General features: G+C 37.9%; 1 protein-coding gene across 8 annotated transcripts in view; it reads left to right on the forward strand.

Moving 5' to 3' along the window:
• Positions 1-24302, forward strand: part of LOC121393289 (adhesion G-protein coupled receptor G1-like) — a 60040-nt gene that overhangs the window by 2032 nt on the left and 33706 nt on the right. For 2 of the 8 annotated variants that reach the window (XM_041561247.1, XM_041561248.1), the window contains exons 1-2: positions 20583-20653; positions 22416-22480. In XM_041561247.1, coding sequence (XP_041417181.1) covers positions 20604-20653; positions 22416-22480 — 115 coding nt within the window. In that variant the 5' untranslated portion in view covers positions 20583-20603. Of the gene's footprint in view, positions 1-1019; positions 1110-14344; positions 14417-19079; positions 19232-20582; positions 20654-22415; positions 22481-24302 lie in introns of those variants that run through there. The other 6 variants (XM_041561253.1, XM_041561254.1, XM_041561251.1 and 3 more) reach the window with 6 other exon arrangements.

Below are 24302 nucleotides of genomic sequence, written 5' to 3' on the forward strand. Positions count from 1 at the left end.
GCTGTTTTCTGTTTTGTGAAAGAAACGATGATTTAACCATTTTTCAGTACATAATGCAAGCTCAAAAGTGAGTGTCGGTGTTTTAAAGTTTAAGGGCAGTGGTTGACAGGGAAATTTGTCACCTGCAATTATCAAGGCTGCAATTATTAAAGTGCGACTGCAGGAGACAAATCTTCTGAAAATGCCCCTCCATTGGAAATAACAGAAATCGCTGGCGAAAAAAACATGCATCGATTCGTTCTAAAATCGCCCGAAGTTGCCTCTGCAGGAGACTTCAGGCAACTTCGCAATATGTAGGTTTTACCACCGGGATTTCAGTTATTTCCTATGGAGAGGCATTTTACATAGTAACTTTGGTTAACAAAGACTCATGTCCATGAAGTTCAACCTATTGTCTATATACAACCTGCCTAACTGCTAGTTGAGCCAGAGGGCAAATGGATTTATAAAAAAAGCATACCCATAATGGAATAGATTCAGCTTGATGAGAAAACTTTTTTTTTTTAGTGGCATATCTACTACACAGCCTCCCTTCATACCATACATATATGTATCCAACGATACAAAACAATGACTTGGATTAATTCCAATATTTTTTTGCACATTATTTCTCTTCTGACAAATTGTCTGTATTCTGCCTACTGAAATCCAAAACTTTAATTTTTGTTTGATGCCTGTGGTCAAGGAGTTAGTGTTTGTAGGAGCTGAACTGCTGAAATTAATCTTCGTTTTCTCTACAAAAATACAGGTATCTAGTAGTATGCCAATAATACAGGGAGCTAGTATGGCACATAAATCCCAAGCAGCTACATGTATGTAAGGCACATAGGACATTCTTTTAAAAATGCAGAAAGGCCGCAATAAGAGCTCTGAAATTTGTGTAACAGAGACCACAAAAATGAAACCATCAAGCTGAGGCAGGACCTGCCAATTCTATCTAAATAGCAGATAAGAAAAGGAAACACATGCTGGGCTCAGATAAAACACAGCAGCTCGTACAGTGGCTCATACAAAACGATAGGAAATGGAACTGCCATTTGAGGCCTGTTGCTGTGCCCTCTTTCCCTTAGAGACTCAGGAATCCAAGCTCTTCCTGGCACATTACACAGGTGTCACAGGTTTTTCTATTTCTTTTATATTCCTGATGATCATAATCCATTTTTATGCTGGCATTCAATAATTAGCTTCTATGCAATGACATTGTGCAGCAATTGTTATAATTATGTATTTATATAGTCAGGTGTTTGTTTTATTTGTTATTGGATGTTGGAGTGTTTAAAGTGGCTTGCATAACCAAAATATGTTAAGTAAAATATGGCACATTTCTGATTGGCAGCTCTGTCACAGTATATTGTGAAGCTGCTGGTATTGCCACAATATTTTGCTAAGTTTCTCCTGCTAAGACAACCTGTAGCAAGTCATCCAAGTATTTCTATAGTATATAGATTCTGTTTTGCACTTCACAAGGGTGTTAAATAAATTGGTTTTGGAACAGGTGTGCTCATCTGGACACTCTGGATTTCATAGGTGCCCCTCATTTAGAGTTACAATATAACTAAAATGAACTAAATTACTAAATTAATGTTCACTTATATTTATATATATATATATATATTTATATTAAATGCATGTTAAATTGCAGTTAGTGCAGCTCTATTAGCTGGATTTGTTGGGACAATCCCAGTCCACAAAAAAGGCCCTAGTTTTTAAAAAACTGGCAAGGTAGCAAACTTGAGACAAAGCCACACGTTTTGGCGAAACGGCTGTTGAGGTGCAGTGGCTGCGGTGGATGCGGGGATCCCCTCCTGGAGGTTTGTTATACAAAGACTGTTACCTAATAAGTGAGAGGTGCTAGTTACCTTAAACCAATGCCAAACAAACTTTCGATCGAAGCCTTGGGGTGCACCTCCGCCGTACGTGCAACTATATCAATCCACAAAATAAAGTTTTCCAAGGAACGATCCAGACTGCAGGATTAACTGCTCAATTAGGTGTTTATTGTTCAACACAACATGTTTCGAGTCTCCAAAGGACTCTTTGTCAAGTGTATACAATGGATGTGAAACAACGTATAATATAGTGTTTAACAGGAAATGACATCAAAGCATTTAGCCCAACCTCCAAGTGGTAATCAAGTAAAGAGAAACAATGTCTCAAGGTAAAGATAAACTTCAGTTTGTAACATCGTGTTCAAATAACATTAAATAAAATAAAGTAAAATTCTTTTTCCAAAGGCTGAGGGCTTTTTTTCATTCAATTTTTATTCGTAGAAACCTTCAATTATCACCAATGTGCTGTGAAGAGAGTTAAATATTAGTACAAAAAAAGAGGATTAAAAACTTAGACCAATGGGCAAAAACTTGTTAGCACTGCCAACTACGGCCTACTAGCCCAATCTGTCTCGAATATAGCAGCAATTGACTCAGAGTCCTCTCGGACTTAAACAAATTCTACATGATAAGTAACTTAATTACTGTACGTTACCATAACTGGATTCTGAAACATTCTGAATGTGTGGCTAAGGGGTCAATATCTGGAAGAGAGGAGGCATAAAAATAGTGTTAGCATCGTTTCACAAGAAGCTTTTTATACTCCAAGATTCATTTAACCCTTTAGGGTTCACAGTGTTAAGCTTTCTAATCCAGTACATCTCTCTTTGAGATAGTCGCAATTTTAGATCCCCACCTCTTGGGGGGTTATGTACAACCTCCAAAACTAGCCATTTTAGTTGGTTTACGTTATGACTCATAGCCGAGAAATGTCTAGCAACAGCTGTATCGGAATAAGTATCCTTTTTAAAATTCCTAATGTAGCCTCGATGCTCTTTGATGCGTATTTTCTATAGAAAATACCATACGCAAATACTGGCCTATTGTCCAACAGGATACCACTTTGGGTAAATGTGTCCCTAATACTCCCCTTTTCAGTTACAAAAGAGGATGTAACCTAAGGGACATCTTATGTCCATCAGAGGTTAACCCCCCGGGCCCACGTACGCAAAGGTTTATTGGAAAACCAAAGAAGGGTACGTTTGCATGCTTAAATTGCATATGTTGTACATCCATTATTAAAGGGGACACGATCAATCATCCATGTGATGGGACCCCCATACGCCTAAAACATTATGCTACCTGCGACACCTGTAACGTGGTCTACCTGCTCAAATGCCCATGTGGGATGGCATATGTGGGCCAGACAGTGAGACAAGTTAAATCACGCATCAAAGAGCATCGAGGCTACATTAGGAATTTTAAAAAGGATACTTATTCCGATACAGCTGTTGCTAGACATTTCTCGGCTATGAGTCATAACGTAAACCAACTAAAATGGCTAGTTTTGGAGGTTGTACATAACCCCCAAGAGGTGGGGATCTAAAATTGCGACTATCTCAAAGAGAGATGTACTGGATTAGAAAGCTTAACACTGTGAACCCTAAAGGGTTAAATGAATCTTGGAGTATAAAAAGCTTCTTGTGAAACGATGCTAACACTATTTTTATGCCTCCTCTCTTCCAGATATTGACCCCTTAGCCACACATTCAGAATGTTTCAGAATCCAGTTATGGTAACGTACAGTAATTAAGTTACTTATCATGTAGAATTTGTTTAAGTCCGAGAGGACTCTGAGTCAATTGCTGCTATATTCGAGACAGATTGGGCTAGTAGGCCGTAGTTGGCAGTGCTAACAAGTTTTTGCCCATTGGTCTAAGTTTTTAATCCTCTTTTTTTGTACTAATATTTAACTCTCTTCACAGCACATTGGTGATAATTGAAGGTTTCTACGAATAAAAATTGAATGAAAAAAAGCCCTCAGCCTTTGGAAAAAGAATTTTACTTTATTTTATTTAATGTTATTTGAACACGATGTTACAAACTGAAGTTTATCTTTACCTTGAGACATTGTTTCTCTTTACTTGATTACCACTTGGAGGTTGGGCTAAATGCTTTGATGTCATTTCCTGTTAAACACTATATTATACGTTGTTTCACATCCATTGTATACACTTGACAAAGAGTCCTTTGGAGACTCGAAACATGTTGTGTTGAACAATAAACACCTAATTGAGCAGTTAATCCTGCAGTCTGGATCGTTCCTTGGAAAACTTTATTTTGTGGAAAGACTGTTACCTGTTGTGGATTTTACACAGAGCCGCAGTGGATACGCTAACATATGGAGCCACAGTGGAGATGCTATTGGACATTGTTGGTCGGTAATACTTTTACGCTTCATTAAGGCAGGTCATTTTGGGAGACGTAAATACCCCATTGAAATATAACATAGGGAGATGGCTTGTCCGCCTTTCCCGCAGATCTGGACTTAATTACGACCAGTCCAGTCACATATTATTGGGCTCTCTGTGTACGCCTGGACTTCATTGCAGGCTTACCCCCAAAACTCCTGATATTGTATTAAACTTATATTTTAAGTATACATACATGCCTCACTTAACTGGTGAACTGCGTATTTTACAGACCTTGGGATGCACTAACATTATGCACAGTTGACCACACACTCTTCCTAGACATTCTACACTCATCTGGCATTCGGGACACTGCTCTTTCATGGTTTACATCTTATCTGTCTGACCGTTCCTTTAAAGTTTCCTTCTCTAACTCTACTTCTACTACTTTCCCACTCTCTGTTGGAGTTCCTCAAGGCTCTGTTCTTGGCCCCCTGCTGTTCTTGCTCTATACAACTTCACTAGGAAAACGTATTCAGTCATTTGGACTTCAGTATCACCTTTATGCTGATGAAACACAACTCTACTTGTCTACTCCTGATCTTTCTAATTCTGTCCTTTCCAAAGTCACAGACTGTCTCTCTGCTGTCTCCTCCTGGATGTTACAGCGCCACCTGAAACTGAACCTTTCTAAAACAGAACTCATTATATTTCCTCCAAGATCTTCCCCTGTCCCTCAGATATCACTCACCGTAAACAACACCACCTTTCATTCCACCACACAGGCACGCTGCCTAGGAGTTATCTTAGACTCTCATCTGTCTTTTTCACCACACATTCAAACACTTGCAAAATCTTGCCGTATTCAACTGCGCAACATTGCTCGAATACGACCCTATCTCAGTTCAGAATCAACTAAAACACTGATTCAGTCTCTCATCATCTCCTGCCTTGATTACTGCAACTTACTCCTCACAGGTATCCAGACAAGTCACCTTTCACAACTTCAATCAGTACTAAACGCGGCCGCTAGACTCATTCATCTAGCTCGCCGCTCAACATCAGCTGCTCCCATATGTATGTCCCTTCACTGGCTCACAATCTCTTCTAGAATCAAATTCAAATCACTCACATTCAAGGCCCTTAATAATGAAACCCCTCCCTATATTTCATCTCTATTCTCCAAATACACTCCTTCACGAAACCTACGCTCTGCTTATGATCTTCGCCTCACTTCTCCTCTGATCACTTCTGCCCATTCCCGTCTACAAGACTTCTCTCGGGCTCCTGCTTTTCTCTGGAACTCTCTGCCACAAGCTGTCAGACTTTCTCCTTCTTTCCAAACTTTCAAGCGCTCCTTAAAGACCCATCTGTTTAAAGAGGCTTATTCGATGTGCCTTAATTAATCATTGCTGTATCAAAAATGACCAAGTGTTTATATAATCCTAATGTCTCAATTGTACCCTAACCTTTAGTTTGTAAACTCTAATCTCTATATCCTTCTAACCCTATTGTACTCTGTAATCCTTGTTTGTAATCCACCATTTATTCCCTGTTTGCTATAACTGCAGTAAAGCACTGTGTATCTTGACAGCGATATATAAATAAATGATGATGATGATGAAATAATTTTTTTGGACACCACCATCGGATACCCTGAGGCCGCCCACCTAACTACATATTGATTACTTTTCATCATTGGAGTGCTCAGTCCAGTCCTTAGAGACACACGTTATCTCATATAATAGCATATAACTGCATTTTGCACTAGTGCATGTACCATACAATTATACCAAGGGATCCCTTTTTCACATGCAGCGCTGCTTAATTTTAATTGGTTTTAACTAAGATATTGGCATAGTGTTGAATAAATATTGCCTTTTACTTTATTACATGTTCAGGTACAATTTACTCCTAATTGAGAATATTGGAACCACATGGGCAGGGGGTGAAGTCCCAATTCTGTTGTGCATATAGATTTATTCATTTGTTGGTGGACACCCCAGCCCATCTGTTTCCATATATACTAGTATTATTGTGCATTGGTGTCTATACTTAACTTAATTTCATGTTTTATTCAAACTTCAGAGAAGTATTTAAGTGATTTTAGGAATAGAAATCATTCCATCAGTCAATCAGTCCACAGAAAACCCTATGATTACCTTCTGCCAAAGAGCACACATTAGTTTAAAAGGCGTGCTAAACACCATAAGTATCTTGTGACCATAATAATTGATATTTAGTAATTGGGTGCTATACGCATAGTTTTACAAATTTGCAACCCATTGTCAATTCAGTTTGTTCCTTGGTTTTATTCTGTACTGTAATATACACTGGAGGTGGAACTAGCCGATGCTTGCTTGAATTCCTTATAAGCTTTCACTAACCCGACTGAACAGACAGTCCATATTCCATACTTTTTGTTTGTAAATTGAAAAAAAAATTGTGGCTGATTTCACATTTTGACTCTCCACAGGCTGGCAGCCCATATAAACTTCACAAACTTCTTCTGTGTGACCAAGATATATCAACCTATGCAGATTAGGTTGTTTATAGTTTCATTCTGGTACAGGACTAACCCCCATGATGCTTTTCAGTCCTTTACACAGAAAATGGTGCTCTGATGATTTAACCCTCTCTAGAACAAATTGTATTCTTTATAAACATTAAAACATGTGCAGATTTTCATTATGGCTATGAAATGACAGTGCTAATAAAAATTTGCAATTATGTGTGTACATTTAATGCACCAATCTTGCCTAACTTTATAATCATCATCATTTATTTATATAGCGCCAACAAGTTATGCAGTGCTTTACAGTAGTTAAGAACGAACAGAGAACAAATGGTGAATAACAAACAAAGGTTTACAGAGTACAATAGGTATAGAGGGGCCTTCTTGCAAGGGGAGCAGCTTATGTCGAGTGGTGAGATAGATGAATGGGTCTAATATCAATATAAACATGCACAGGACAAATTTGTTGATTTTGTGACTCAGTCTGCCTTGTGCAAAGTTTATAAATGAGCCCCACTGTCTCTAATTGTGTATAATGTCCCTGGAGTGTAAGTACCCACTGTTCTGCCTGTGGTGCCATAACACAATGTCTCTCACTGCATGATGTGCTTGAGGTGCCAGTACCCACCCTGTGCTTGTGATGACAATATCCAGTACTTTTGTTGAACAATGTGCTGAAAATGCTAACTTATCTCACATTATTAAGTGGTGGGGATGATGTGTCATTACTCATTACCCTTTATGCACTGGATCCTATCCAAACCCTACACTTCAGCTACTTCCAGGGTTCATCCTGCAGCCCCAAGCTGGTGTTGAACTACACCTCTTGAATCCTTAGATAGGCGAAGTCAATAGCATTTTTTCTTAAAATAATGGAATTAAAAATGGGAAATTGAATCTACTTCATGTCTGGTCCTTGGATTTTAGTTTAGTTTTAGTTAGTAAAGTTGCTTGAAATTATGTTTACCTTTCAAAAAGCCTAAGTTATGTTTTTGCAGTGTTAATTTTAAACAGTATCTGCACTGGTGGTGTGGTAGGGCTGTCCTAGTGGCGAGCCAAAAGGGGGAAAACAGATTAAGGTGCAGGTGCGTGTTATGGAAGGGCAGGCCTGGGGCCAGGTCCAGATTTGTGGAAAGACCACCAAGGCCCGGGTCTAGGGCGGCAGAATTTTAGGTGGCGGCATGATGCCCAACCACACCCATATAGGTTTAAAAATACCGAGGATATGCTTGATAAAGGGTCCTGTGAGACTCGAGACGTTGCATTTTTGTCTACTGATATGAGCCAATAAATCACAAAACTTGACAGAAACAATGTGTCAGTGTGCTGTGGTCTGATGGACATTAAAAATACTGAGGATGCGCAGGAGATACAATAATTTTTTTAATTTCCCATACGCTAAATCGCCTTTGCTTCTGTACAGATGATGAAAATTGGCACGAATAAAGGCAAGGGAACAAGGGTGACGAATGGCAATGGGCCTGGGGTGCCCGGTTTGTAAATCCGGCCCTGCCTGGGGCTAGGCTTTGATACAGGAAGGGGGACGTTTGAAGGGTGGTGCTTAGTCACAGGCTTAGTGTGGGGTTGTTCAATAGTTTATGTTAATTAAAGTTAAGTTATTGTACGTTTAATAACTATAAAGCAGCTTTTATCGGCTAAATATTATGCTACCATATTCATGTACTTGTTTATGGAAAGTGGAGCAAAATCAAAGTTGATGAAATGTTTATGTATTGTTAATAAATTGAGTTACGGCCTTTCCACCCATGAATTTAGATTGGAGTGTGGTTAGTGGTGTAATTGGGGAGGGGAAGGTTGATGTTAATTGGGGGCAGTTATTGCAACCTCCCCTAGTCAAGAAATTGTATACTTGAATGCAGGGTCGATTTTGGGGCTGCCGCCTCCCCCTCCCACTTCATGCTTAAAATTCAGCTGGAGCTGGTCAAAGGGGGGGGGGCAGCATTGTTAGTGCATTAAGCGCAATAACAATCTCTGCACTACCGGAACCGAATTTCTGGGTTAAAACCCAGAAATTCATCTCTTAATGGTACAAGAGGCGGCTTTTTTCCGCACCATGTAACTGGTCGCTCGCTGCCGTCTGAGGCAAGGCTCTCACCTTGCCTCATGGCATGAGCGGCCCTGCTTGAATGAACAATTGATTATGTGGCTCCTATACCAAAACAAGAGATAGCAACCCACAAACCACCTTAATTTGTCATCACTGTTGAACAAAAAAACAAACAAAACCGCACAACTCTATTCTACATGGGACGCAACAAAAAAAAACAACTACATTTGTTAGAAGCATCTGAAAAGAAACTAAACAAAAGTTTGTTTGCAAAGGGGGCTGCAGAAGTTATTACAAATTATTTATTTTTTGGTACTTTACCCATCCTAAATGATTTATGTTCATTATAAACAAAACATTGTCAGTAGTTTCCTGATTTGGATTGTAAATTTTATACCAGTTTCTACAAGCTGTTGAATGTGATCACGAAAATACTTTATGTCCGGAAAAAAAGCAATGAAAGTGGTTGAGTCACAAATATGATGCTTATTAATGCTAATAATAGAATAACAATTATAATGTTCATGCTTAGTTCAGCTGCAGTGGTTTTAAAATCAGTCAAGCCAATGTTGAGGAAACAATACAAGGCAGGGCACAATACTAGAACTCCACAGCATCTTGCACCCGTTGGGTGAAATACTATGAAACTTCTTTTTGGACTTTACTTACACTATGCTACTGGTCACTGAAAAACAAATTCATTGGGCAAGGAGGACACAATTTTCCTTAAAGCTATAGTTCACATTTTAAATTACATTTTAGTATGTGATATTTTTAGACAATTTGCAATTATTCTTAATTTTTTCGTTTTTGCTCATCAACTCTTCAGTTTCAGAATTTTATCTGGTTGCTACAGTCCAGTTTACCATAGAACCCAGGCAGTGGTTTGAATGAAAAATATGAAAAGGGAAAGGAGAGGACTGGAATAGAAGATAAAAAGTGTAGCCTTAAAGGAATTGTTCAGAATAAAAATTGGGTAAATGGATATGCTGTGCAAAATAAAAAATGCTTTCAATATAGTTATTTAGCCAAAAATGTAATCTATAAAGGCTGAAGTGACTGGATGTATAACATAATAGCCAGAGCACTTCTTCCTGCTTTGCTGCTCCCTTGGTTTTCACTGATTGGTTACCAGGCAGTTACCAATCAGTGACTTGAGGGGGGGGCATGGGTCATAACTATTTGCTTTTGAATCTGAGCTGCATGCTGAGAATCAATTGCAAACTATCTGAACAGATATGGCCCCCTTCAAGTCACTGACTAACTCAGAGTTAGAGAGCTTAAAAGCAGGAATTCGTTTTCTGGCTATTGTGTTACACATACAGTCCTTTATACATTACATTTTTGGCTAACAAACTATATTAGGAACAGCTTTTATTTTGCACAGCCTATTGACTTACCCAGTTTTTATTTTTGTACTGAATTGTTCCTTTAAGGAACAATAGTTGTTTGGCTGCTGGGGTAGTGACCCCCCAAACTGGAAAGTGGCAGAGAATTAAGGCAAATAAGTTAAAAGCTATTGGCAAACGGTGAGCAGTTGAAATGTTGCTGTTAAAAAGCACATTCTGTAACATATTAAAGTTTATGTAATGATAAACATTCAAGGTTTCACTTTACTGTATATTAAAGAATTCAACATGCATTTTTGTACATCACTAGCAAGATGTAGTGAAACTATTTAGAGAGTTAGAGGACAAGCTGTGTGGATGGTGCATAATTAAACCGTGCAGAAATACTCAAAAACTGAGACACACTGTCAGAGACAGACACAGTCATACAGTCAGAGCTTCGTTTTTTCATTGCTCTTCAAGGCAGTTGTTGGATTCAGTAAACCTGTTGATTGCCCCAGCCAAGGTAACTCCTCTCAGGAATGCACCATTTGCACAAAGTCATAGCGTGACCTAAATTCCAGTCCAGGCAAGCATGCTGCTTTCAAAGTCAAAGGCAAACCTTAGATTATTCAGACTGAGATCTAGGAACTGCACGGTTATATGAATGGACCTAAAATCTTTCAGATCTAATTTTTTGTTAGCATACAGTGTTAGAAGTTAGACTCATATTACAATGATCAGTGTTTAACTTTTCTATTTCTTTTAAGTTTTCTCTTTTCGTAGCTTTTAGGAGCGGATCCTCTTGTCTTTGCCTACAAAACATTGGTGCCTCTGTAAAGGTACAAGGGTTGTGGGATAGCAGGCACATTAGGAAAGACTAAAACAGTAACAATCTGTATCAAAACCTAAACTATGTTGGGGTATGTAGTTCAACAGTATATGAAGGGGCAAAAGTTGGCCAAAAACGTGGCCATAACGCCACTTCTAAAGTACTCTGGGGGCCCGAGGTGAGTCCATTCCTAAAGTTGGGCAGTTTACTCCTATAGTATGCTAGGAAACTAATATTATATGTGCTGGATGGGACCAAAGTATTCATCAGTCAAGAAATTAAATAATCTTCAAATTGTAAAACCGCCTGAATAAATTCCAAAGAAACAGGACTCACGGAGGATGATAAAAGTATATAGATACCTATTCAATGTGTTATTAAAATATACTAGAATGTTTAAAGGATATGTACAATGCACATAGATCAGGTTTTTATTTATCAACTCTGTTATTTAAAATGTAAATGATAAAAAGGTGCATCCATTTCAAGGCTTCTAACAGGATTAGGTAAGCCATTACAAGTCATTAGGGCAAGCAACTCTCTAATATTATTGGTACTATTTTGTACCATTTAGGAGCTATAAGCTTTAGTTCCCCCAGTACATATAATTGTATCTTCAATTATGTTAAAGGAAAACAATACCCCAAAATGAATACATAAGCAATGGATTGTTTACATATTAAATGGCATATTAAAGAATTTTACCTAACTGAAATATATATTTAAGTAAATATTGCCTTGAACTACCATTTCATGATGGTCTGTGTGCTGCCTCAGAGATCACCTGAGCAGAAATACTACAACTCTGAGGAGCACATTTACTAAGCTTGAGTGAAGGATTTTTTGGGTACTTCGACCATCGAATAGGCTACTTCGACTACGACTTCGATTCGAACTAAAATCGTTCGACTATTCGACCATTCCATAGTGAAATTGGCCTTGGCATTTCAAGTACAAGGAGGGCCAAACAACCCCCACCAGCACAATAAATTGTGGGTGTCTATGGTAACTTACAGCAGCCCCTCTGACATTTGCCAGAATCTATAGATTGCCAGTACTTCGACCATCGAATAGGCTACTTCGACTACGACTTTGATTCAAACTAAAAATCGTTCGACTATTCGACCATTCAATAGAATCGAAGTACTGTCTCTTTAAAAAAAACTTTGACTACCTACTTCGCCACTTTAAACCTACCGAGCATCAATGTTAGCCTATGGGGACCTTCCCCATAAGGTTTCTAAGCTTTTTTTGATCGAAGGAAAATCCTTCGATCGATGGATTAAAATCCTTCGAATCGTTTGATTCAAAGGATTTAATCGATTTTTCCTTAGATTGTTCGATGGAAGTATTTGCAGTAAATCCTTCGACTTTGATATTCGAAGGATTTTACTTTGAGGGTCAAATATTGAGGGTTAATTAACCCTCGATATTAGACCCTTAGTAAATGTGCCCCTAACTGTAAAAGGAAGTGTGGAAGCAAAAGACAGAACTCTGTCTGTTAATTGGCTCATGTGACCTAACATGTATGGTTTGTTTGCATGCAACATGAATTGTAGGATCCCAGGGGACAGCCCTTATTTTTTAAAATGGCAATTTTCTATTTTGGATTATCCAATGGTACATACTGCTAAAAAAGTATATTATTATGAAAATAGTTAATTTTATAGAGACCTACATTGTTCCAGGGTATTGTTTTCCTTTAAAATACAGTCACCAATTGCCCACTCTCCTATCTGCAAATTGAAAATGAATACACATGGCTGCTAGCTATGTATACTCTTTTCTGGGTAATTGGATTCTACTATTAAATGTTCTTATTTGTTTTCTCATTTCCTCTACTTTTCTTGTGTCAACAAATCATCAGGGTTGTGATATGAGAGAACAAAAGACCACTGGGGCCTATTTAAACAGGTGTGTAAAATGTTTATTGCCTCCAGTTTAAGGCAGGCGAGAAATATCAATGGAGAAAACATGCTCTTACTGAAAAGATGGGGTTGACCTATTTTAGGTCAGCCCTGAGGGAATATATTTTATTCTACCACCATCTATTCAAACGCTTATGGCACACAGTATGGACTCTCTGGTAGCGAACTGGAATTCAAAATTGGCCTTGGCATTTCAAGTACAAGGAGGGCCAAACAACCCCCACCAGCACAATAAATAGTGGGTGTCTATGGTAACTTACAGCAGCCCCTCTGACATTTGCCAGAATCTTTAGATTGCCAGTCCAGGCCTGTTTTTAACTTGAATGAAAATAGAGACAAGCAACACTTTTTTGTGTCAACAAGTTATCAGGCTGGGGGGTTGTGATATAAGATAAAGTGGCAATGACACATGTGGGCTGTTTATAAAGATGTGTAAACATTTTTGCCAAAAGGTCATTTCTAAAAATTAGTGGTGTAGTTGTGTAGAAAAGCAGCAGCACTTTCAAAGCTCAATTGCCATGGTAACTAGGGATCAAGCCATGTCTGTCAGTTGGGTAAAAAGTCTGTGCTCTCTTATGAACTGGAGGATGGGCTCACCTTAAAGATCAATGGTTAGGTTGAAAGAATAGATCCCTCTTGCTTAAATGAGGGGTGTCCAAAAGGTAGATGGGGATCTACCAGTAGACCTTTAGCTGGTGATCAGTAGATCTCAAGTCATTATTCCCATTCAGTTATTACATTAAGGTTACTTAAGAAATAGTTGTTTATTAAATATAGCAACATGCATTTTCTCATCAATCAATATCTAATATCTTCCATGGAACAGAATGCCAACAACATTTTATGGATGTAGATCATAATGGGAAAACATCACTAAAAGTAGACCCTGCATTAATAAAATATGGCCACTACTGGCTTAAATCATTCTCTGGGAACCCCTATACCGATTAGGAACAGGTTTTCTTCCTAGTGTGCACATTTTTGATTTGAAATAAAAAAAATATTGGAAAAAGTAATTTTATTAATTTTAAATTATTTCCATTTTGAAAAAAATATTTTTTTTGGCTGAATGGGCTTGAAACAATTTGCCATATGACAGCAGAATTAGAAATAAATGGGACCAGCCACACCAGACACTGACTAGCACTTAATGTACCTCAATTTACAGACTTAGGTAAATAAAATGTCTACATCTAGTAAAGCACTTGCACGCAGGATGATATATTTATAGTATATTTGTCAGCTGCTGAGACAAGGGCAACCCCTGAATGGGAAACAAATACTCTATTACTGTTTGCGATTCCCTGCTCTAATGTGACTCATCGTCAGTCTGTGGTATAGCACGTGTAGCGTCCTCATTCAACTGACAATGCTAGGATTGAAAAGGCGGGTGTGAGAACTGACAGTGAGGCCATTCTCACCCCCCTTAATGCCAAGGGGAGGAGTGGGGAGGAATAGTCAATACACCCTAAGGGAAGGGAGGATGGAGATGGGGAGAAGACACAGAGAAGGAAGGGTAATGTCCAAAAGAAGTAAAGGGATGAAAGTTAATCAATAAAGGACAGGTAAGTGAGTGGAGGGGGATGAAGGAGAGAAGGGGGATATGGAAATGTTATGATTGAATGTGGTTTCGTATAGCATAAATAGAACTGGTGGGTGAGAGGGTTGGAAGGTATTTAGAGGGTGGGGACAGAAGAAAGACTGTAATGGCACAGGAAAATAATTTAAAACAGTATTGGATTACTTATACTATTAAAACATTGCTATAACAGGATGTGACATTAAATAAACATCAAGAGTTAACTATCCATGCATTGTTTTGCTTGATGTATTGACTGTATTGACTACATTAGGGACCATTTCAGTCAGCTTTGTTCAGATTCCCCCACAACAGGCTAAATCTCACTACTGTGTGTGAGGGGTAACTTGGAAAATATAAGTTGCCTGGGGTTTTGGATCACTGGAAGATGAATGGGGAAATAAGCAGTATGTGAAATAGAAAAAGTAAATGTGCTGTGAAGAAATTAAAGGGGACCTGTCACCCTAAAGAAATAATTTCAAATTCTTTTCTATCATGTTAGTTGAGCAAAATAAACTTTACTTACACTGTATTTGTTATTTAAATTTTGTTTCCTTCTGTCTTGGAATTATACAATCACAGCAAGCAGGCAGGAGCCATTTTGTAGACACGGTTATTAAGGGAAATTGTGTGTCACCCCAAAATCTTGTGTATGGACCAGAATGAGGGACCTAATGTCCATGTGCAGTGCCGTACAAAATTATAGAGCCTGAGGAGGGAAGGGGGAATGTGAGGAGGGCAGTGACATCTAGGAAGTGCTGAATGGAAAGTGAAAGTAATTGCCTGCCCCTCCTCTATGCCACGGGCATAGAGGCGGGGCAGGTAATATTTGATTGACAGTTTAAACACCTTTAAAACAGGTATGGATGTTTTAATGAAAACATTTTTTGGGGTTCCATATTTAATTTGGAAAGGACTTTCATTATGCAGTTTTTTATGTGTAGGTGACAGATCCACTTTAAGCCATCTGTATATGGGAAAAAGGAAAGCTCAGGGAGATGAATGTTCACATTTCTAGAAGAGGAATGAGAGGGCAGGGACCAGAGGAAGGGAGAGCAGAGCATGGTGCAGAATTAATGTGGCCATGGTTGGTAATGGGGTTGTGCAAAAAGGCAAGCTCATAGTAAGGTAGGGTTCACAGCATCACACAGTTCTTGTAAATACAGTATATGGAGCAAATAAAGGGGACAGATATTTACAGTATAATCTGAGTGTAGGGCAAACATTGGTATGTGAAATAAAGAGGCTAGCTGGTACCATGACTGGAGATTAGAAAATTGATAGACATCTTCTTATTAGACAAATGTACATACCTGCAACACAATGTGCTGCTATTATAATGAGAACTTGAGAAAATTCTCTCCTGCCTTGTATATTTACTGTACAATCACTAGTATAAAGCAAAACACTTTTCATGTAAAAGAGGTGAACTGAGTAAACACAAGAGTAAGAGACAGTATAAAAAGGAAGATAGAAATACACCAGACAGTGGTAGGATATTTCATAAATACAGCATGCATGCTTTGATGGTGTAAGAAAGGGAACTCCAAGATTGACAGACAATTTTGCTGCATTTGCTTAATCGTCTTCTGCTGCAGTGGTAATGTTCACACCATCAAAGTTACAGGGCCTCAGATCATGAGCACCTTGCATTATGAGAAAGGTCAAACACACTGAATGCACAAGTATATATACTGTAACAGGTACAGAGTCTGCCTGGCCTGCTGTATAAAAGCAAGCTTCGGTGTCTTAAACTCCAAACTTTGTTTTTATAACTATATAGTTTTATAAAGCATATTTCAATTATTCATTAGAAATGTATAATATTTGAAGTGAAACCTAGAGCCCCTGGTGGAGTACAGGCAAAGATTAATTTGGAAAGGTCTTGTAGCTGCTTGTGCCCCAAATTAATTTTGCTACCCTCACAGTACTTAAGTATATACACATTTGCAATCTGAACGCTGGAAAAGGCTTTATATATAGTGTTAGGCAGTCTGCTACAAAATTCTGGTGTAACAAGTATGAGAATTTTTTTTAATTGTCATTTTATTTTTTATTATTTATATTTTTTCTATAATCTGCTGTATTTCTTTCTAAGATCCCTAAAGCCCGAAGGGACAATTCTACTGGCACTGGCAGTGACAGGCGGATACCATTCAGGAATGCCAAATAGAGCTTTCACCAGTGTTACCCAGATGTCACCACAAGAATAGCCTTCCAGGGGTAGAGTGCTTTCCATTCTTTGCAGTGGCAAGCAGTGACAGCTGTAATGCATGGCAGGATAGTTGCTTTCTTTTTTCTAGTTCTGATAATGATCCTACAAGGCTACAGATGCCATCTGACAGTTTGATGACAAGTGTATATTTATAAACTGATTTATTATATGGAACCAGAAGTCATTTCTTATTTGTAAATGGTAAATCCCACTAAACTGATTTTTTAAGATGCAACTGAAATGTCTGCTTATCATTTTAATTAAGTATGGTGCAAAAAAGATAATTAAGCAAATATATGTTATGATTGAATATTTTTGTTGTTCCCAAACCTGTTTGAGCTATGAGACCGTAAAAATTAGCGCTGGGTGTTTCCATTATTACATTTTAGGAACCAGAATCCCTGGAAACCACTGACCTTTTTGTCCACTTGTCCAAAAAGTGAAAGAACTGTTTATTTTAACATACTAATGTTATCAGACTCATGTAATTCTGCTGTTCTCCCAATGCTGCTGAACTACAACACTGGTATTTTGGGAGTCGCAGTCTACAAAATAATATTTATTGCATTCGTTACATTATTTATATGATGCCACGTTGGTAACAGCAACTCAGAAGCCTGTATGTCCGTATTCCTTAGTAAATGTTTGACAGCTGGACATTATTGGGCAGGGGAGTAATAGGCAAGTGAGGAATGTGGTATAGTGTTGCTAGCAAGGGTAGCAAAACTCACAGGATAATATGGGAAAATGTTTACTGTGTTTGTATCTGCCTTTCTTATCTTTCTATATATTATTATTTTTATAGCTCCAGGTGATTGACGCCTGATTAGTGTGTGTGTGACAGAGATTGTAGGCTTCACTGGGGCAAGGACTGATTTAATGATTTATATTCTCTGTAAAAATGTGTTAAATAGAGTTGACAGATTTTCTCGAAAAATACCAACCTTTATATATATTTTTTTTTTTAATCTTTTCCCCTATTAAAGGGATATCAAGACTTATTTTAAGGGTGCTGTCTGCAGGCAATAACATGTCACTTTGACTTATAGACTCATAGGCTGACTTTTGTTGTTGTGTCTGCAATAAGCAAATGTTATGCTTTCTTGCTAGTCTTGTATCTAACTGCCAAATGCTTAAAAATGTACCCCAGTGCACTGGCCTCAAAATGCAGTATGTGGGACATTCACTAATGTTCGTAGTTGCGCCAGGCATAACTTCGCCGCACTTCGCCCCACTTCGCCAGGCGTAGTTTCGTCAGCGCTTCGAAAATTCATTAAAATCCGAAGTTGCGCTCAGGGGTAGCGTAAGACTGCGAAGTTGATTCGAGAAGCGAAGTTACGCTAGCGATGCTTAATTTGCATACGGCGCCAAATTCAAATTTCAATGGAGAAATACGTAGAGTCACTACAAATGCCTGGGAAACCTTCAAAACATCAAATAAAATTGTTATTTTGCCCTACACATGTGCCCACTGTATAGTTAAGATGCCATGAGTTAGGAAATGTAGGGGGGAAGGAGGGGAGCCCCAAAAAAAATTTCGATCTTTTTCAGCCTATCACCCATAATATAGAAAATACGCCAGCGTTTTTTGGGACTTAGAAAAAATGTGAACTTTTTTTGAAGCAATCCCTATCTACTCTATTGTGCTTCGCCTGGTCTGAGGTGGCGAAGGAAGTCTAGCGTAAAAGGTAGCGTTCAGAACAATGCGTGTGTTAGTGAATTTGCGTATTTACGTCCGTTGCGCAAAATCGCCAGGCGTTAGGGTGCGAATTTACGCCAGCGTTCGTTAGTGAATTTGCTAAGTAACGAAAATGCCCAACGCTAGCGAATTGACGCTAGTGTTAGGCGCTTCGGCGCATAGTGAATTTGCCCCTATGTGTTTGGGCATGGCTCTTAGAGGAAACATTGCTCCCTTCCCAGTTTGAAATGAAAATCTAACGATGTATCATTTTAGCCAACCCTTGATTATTGTATTGATTACAATGTTGTAATAAACTGATCATGGGTTTTTTTCTGCTTGTCAGAAGCTGCAAGTCTGCCCCAGACGTGATTTACATCTGTAAATAGCTCAGTCTGAGGGTAACATCAGTTTTATTTCTGGAAACAGAAACCTGACTTGTTGAAAATACCATTTCCTCTTCCGAAAATGACATGTTAATTATCCGTGCCTCCTTGGCTAAGATATCCAAAAACATTTTTAAGAATTCCAACTCAATAGTCTAAAATTACATTTCATACCAGTTTATAAGTGAGAGTATGGAGAGTGTTTTTTGTGTGTCTCTTGCCTAGTAGGATGCTTTTTTATGAAAATGAACATATGTCAGAATGCATGTTACTGTCTGATCATACTCGGGAACAAGAAAATCTGGTTATCTTTGTACCAGACGACTTTGCCGTTCAACCCAGGCAGGTGTTTGCATTACTGATTGCCTTTCTTTACCTGCCTGACACACCTACACTGGCAGGGAATACAAAAGAACTTCCTGTGAAGACAGGATCCATTCGACTGAAACACATTCCCAGTGCAGAGGTAATAATCCTAACTATGCTAAAAGGACGGCTTCCAAATAGATGGGCTTAGCACAGGTATGAAATGTTTAACACAGACACACAGCAGGCTCAGCAATGTGCATGTAAAATGAGAGCTCAGCACAGACAACACACACTGGCAAAGTGCCAACACATGTTTCTACAAGACGATACTTTCAAACAGATCAGCTAAAAAACCTTTTCTTCTCCATTCTTCATTTTCCATTCATAGGGTATGTTTTTCATAACCTACATCAGCATAATGAAAGTAGGTAGAATTTTGTCTCTGTTTCCTTAGTATTGTATTATGGTAGATCTGTGTAACCATTTCCTTTCCAGGAAGAAACAGTCTATATGGCTTTGTAGCCAACATTGCCTTTAAAATACTCAGTTAGCATTATATTACTACAAGTGCTCTTATATATGCAGGGATATACTTCTTTCTGCTATAATCCATTCCTTAAATATTATCAACAGTTGCAATACTTTCTAAACTGCCTTGTTTTTCCATTTGCTGAAAAAAAAAATCTAAATTTAAAATCTAAATCGGGGGGGCATGTTATAAAAATGGAAAACCTGCATGAGGAAAATTTGTAATTGTACTGTGCAGAAATCTGAAGAGGTAATCAAGTTATCTTATTTATTGACATCTCCAAACAGAAACATTTGCCGTGATTACCCTCTTCCCTGGCAGCAACTTCTACTAACAAGCTTATTTGTTTCTTGCCTGCCCAAGAAATATGCACAGTCTCTAGCATATGACTTAAAGCATTGTATCACTAAATTGCAAAGTAGTTATAAATGTATTAAAATAAGGTGTGCTGCATTTGGCAAGATTTTAAGCACTTGTTATTTTTGGTATTTTGCTCCTATGTCAGATTAAAATAAGAAGCTTTTTGGCAGAGAGCCAAGAACAGTAAACAACTGCACTTTGAGACATTTGAAACAATTTAAGATAAGCAGAGAACCAATTAACAATTTAATATAAGCAGGTCTCTTGGGGAAAATGTGACACAGCTTAAAGGGCAATTTTACCTTCATTAGCAAAACTGTTATAACACATAAAACATAGCCCTAAAATGTGAAATGTGTTAAAACTTTCATTACCTGACAAATTTTGTAAATTGAAGATACTAATTAGGTGGTGTGGTCATAAAATGGACATGGTCAAACATTTTTTCGGCATTACAAGCAGCTGATGGGTTTTTGTCCCTTTTTACGTTTTTGAAATGTTGGGAAGTATGTGGTTCATCAAAAAAACATCCCCAGTGCATCATTTATATATCATTGAGGTATGAATATTGTTAGATTTGACCCTTGCACTGCCCCCACTAGATTACACAGAGCCTGCTTTTTTTTTTAAGGTTTGTTCCTGTCAGCATTTAGCTCAAAATAGAGAATGCAACAACCCATTGTCTTGTGTTCCTGAATGGATGCCTTAATAGACTGCGGCTGGAACGAAAAGCGGCCTTGCACATGGTATAAGCTTCACAGCACTGAAAGGGAAAGAGTGAAAGCACTATATACACAGGGAGACAAAGGCATTAACTAAGCTGAAAATGCAGCAGAATAAACCCGACAGAAGTGCACAGAGGCCATATCGACAGAGACATGCCAAGGGCGGATGTTTGCAAATCAGTCTCCAAGTTCCAGTTTAGAAATAATACTAGCTTTTATTGTCGAAACTACATTGCAAATTATTCTCCATTCCTATTTACTATGCAGGGCACATTGCCCTTTCCCTTCATACTTTCCCAAATATCAAGCTGACCTGAAAGCCAGTGATGATTATTTTATATAGTGCTGATAAGCAGTTAGTGAGTTCAGCAGCAACTCCCCGACTTTCTCTGTTAAACGAAGCACAAGTCCCAACTCACTACATAGCAAGTTGCATAGTTCTTACTGCTGCATCTTTTTTAACCTGCTCAAAGTGTGAAATCAGAATGCAGCAATCTTCCTCTATCTACACTGCACTAGTGAGAATTTGGTGAAAATCAGTAAAAATTGTTTGTAATGAGTTACCAATGAATAAAGAGTCGAGTCCTATGAAGTAAAATGCACTCTCATGCCTGCATAGTTCATATTGCTCCATCTACAACATACAGGTATGGGACTTGTTATCCAGAATGCTTGAGACTTTGGGTTTTCTGTATAAGGGGTCTGTCTGTAATTTGGATCTGCATACCTTAAGGCCACTATACAAATAATTGAAACATTAATAAAACCAAAAATAATTGTTTTGCCACCAAAAAGGATTAATAATATTTTATTTGGGATCTAGTACAAGATGCTGTTATTATTATTATTATTATTATGATTATTATTATTGAGAAAGAGAAATAATTTTTAAAAATTTGGTTTGATTAAAATGGAGAGGTGGCCTTTCTATAATTCTTTCTGGATAACAGGTTTCCGGATAATGGATCACATACCTTTATTAACATTTAATATAAAGGTGAACTTGCCCTTTTTGGCTACTTTGCTTAGAAATAAAGGCAAATATACAAATCAATAGGCTTCTGGTTCAGAACAACCTGTACATTGTTTATAGAGGCAATTGCTATAGATGTGATGCATATTTCCTTTAAATAACGTCTATGTAGAAATCATCTGAGTTGCTCCTTTAAGCTTGCTCTATTTTTTTCACTACTACCCCTTTAAAAATCCTTATGCAAACAGGAACATTTGCTTGTGAATAGTAAAAAAAAAAAAGCCCTCTAGAGACAAAAATGAGACTCTATAGATGTTATATGAATATCATGTTTAAGAGATCTGCAAGTAAGTTGATATGGTAACAGAGCATTCTAGGCTTTCTGCACGTATAAACACAATGACCTGTCTTAAAGCTACTGTACATACATAAGCAAAGGTTACAGCACCTGATTAGACCTGTAAATAATATCAAATCTGTACTGTGCAATATCTTTAGAATAGCTGGGAAAGCACAGGGTGAGTTTTAAATAGCAGATTATGTAGAATGGATTATGTCCACTTGTATCCATGTCTTTTGTGAGAGTAGACACAGAAATACCATAAATCACCAGTCTGTGTATTTACAGTTATAATCCGCTGCATTTTCTTTTTTGCACTTGTCTACTGTTTTAGAAGCTGGAAGTGAATTGTTCTTTGTCATGGAATGACTCTAACATGCCCCCTCTTTCTCAGTGGCTGTGTGTATGCGTGTGTGTGAAACCTCTTGCCCCTCCTACACAAACATAACAAAGCTCTTTATTCATTACAGTCACAACACTGCTGATTCCCAAGGCGCTGAGATGTCCCCGATCCTGCTGTTGGCTCTGCTTCAAGGTAAGTCTCACAGCCCCCCCTGCCTGTAGCCTGTGCTACTGTTAAATTTGTCCTCTTTTATACCTGCGCTTGTACCTGGGACCAGCAATCCCCCCAGACTGTGAGGCTGGGTAGTAATCAGAAATGGAGCCAATTTCATGGGAAATCAGCACGACATAAAGGATTGTATGTTTAATTTTGTGGATATTCCTTGATTTTGCTCATATTTTTTTTTTTTATAAATCTGTAACCTTTATTATTTTTGTTGCCAAGTTATTTATAACAAGACAACCTATCCTGCGGCACTGTACAAAAAACATTTACAGTATGTGGTCCCAGGAGTAGTTACACTATAAATGGGGTTCATTTTCAAAAAAGCATGACACCAAGTTTTTATCAAATTTCCAGGTCCTTTCATTTATTTTCTCTCTATAAACAAATTCTTTGTTATAATTATATTTTTGGGTGATACTGTTTACAATGGTGATAGTTCAGGGAGGTGGTTTGTTAAAGGTCAGGTCATATACATGTTCCAATTCCCATGTAACCAAATACCCTTTTAGAATGCTTCTCATCTGTTTAAATGCAACATAACCTACAATGGATATTTTGTAATAGGTCTATCATTAGTTTATTTGTGTGTGTGTGTGTGTGTGTGTGTGTGTGTGTCTGTTCTTCGTGCAGTGTTTAATGTAGCTTTCCTAAATATTTAATTATGTTAAATGTTAAATTGTTGGTATCCAAGTTTGTGCAAACATTTGTGCAAACACATACTGTTTGCTTCATTTGTAACTTGGTTAGATATTTACCAGGTATGGGATCCATTACCCGGAAAGCCGTTGACCAAAAAGCTACAAATTACTGAAAGGTCGTCTTCCATAGACCCCATTTTATCAAAATAATCCAAATATTTAAAAATGATTTCATTTTTCTCTGTAATAATAAAACATTACCTTGTACTTGATCCAAACTAAGATCTAATTAATCCAGCCTATTGGGTTTGTTTAATATTTAATATCTTTTAACAGCAAAATAAATCTAATATGTGAGTGTATAAAAATACTACAACAAGGACTGGTGGCAAAGAATGTGGATGCCTGTAGTTCTGCAAAAGAAAGTGGATTCTTAGTTTACATGCATTTACAGTGGCTGCTGTCCCTGACAGAAGGAGAAGGACTGTGTTTGTAATCAAAGGTGGAGAACGGAACTTGAAATGGAATAATTTTTTTGAAAAATCAATAGTTTTACTGACAATTTGTTGCTGCAACGTCATGGTTACCAACTGCACAAGCAGCCACACATATAACATTGTTAATTTAGTCTACCCTGTAGGCTTAATCGGTGACATTAACTTAGATATGGATGCTCATTCTAGTGTATACAGTATTTATGGCTAATTGCTGTATATTCCAAAATGGCGGTGTATTCTCGTTATTTACTCTCCCCGTTGTTATTTAGAAGGCACAAGGCAATGTGGAGTTCCATAAGCCTATAAAGGCTCCAGACCTTTACACAAGTTATGCTGTAAATATTTGTTTGAGGTGTTCTGGAGACATGACTTCACACTGCACTTTGATTTCTCTGTAGTGGTGAAGCCAGCGGAGCGAGTAATGCCCTGGCTGCTTATTAAACAGCATAGTGTGGGATTTCCAATGCATGAGCTGCTTTTCTAAAAAAATATTTTCAAAAATATTGCACCACATAAGACTAGGAAAAATCCATAATACATATCATATGTCTGAAAGAAAATCTGTTTTTGTATTGTATGTATCCCCTAACCTATATGTCTGCTTATGTTTGTCTCCAAACTAAATTCCGGGGTTTGGGGCAATGAAAGTACAGC

This window comes from Xenopus laevis, chromosome 4S, assembly GCF_017654675.1.
Source record: "Xenopus laevis strain J_2021 chromosome 4S, Xenopus_laevis_v10.1, whole genome shotgun sequence".
Lineage (NCBI taxonomy): Eukaryota > Metazoa > Chordata > Amphibia > Anura > Pipidae > Xenopus > Xenopus laevis.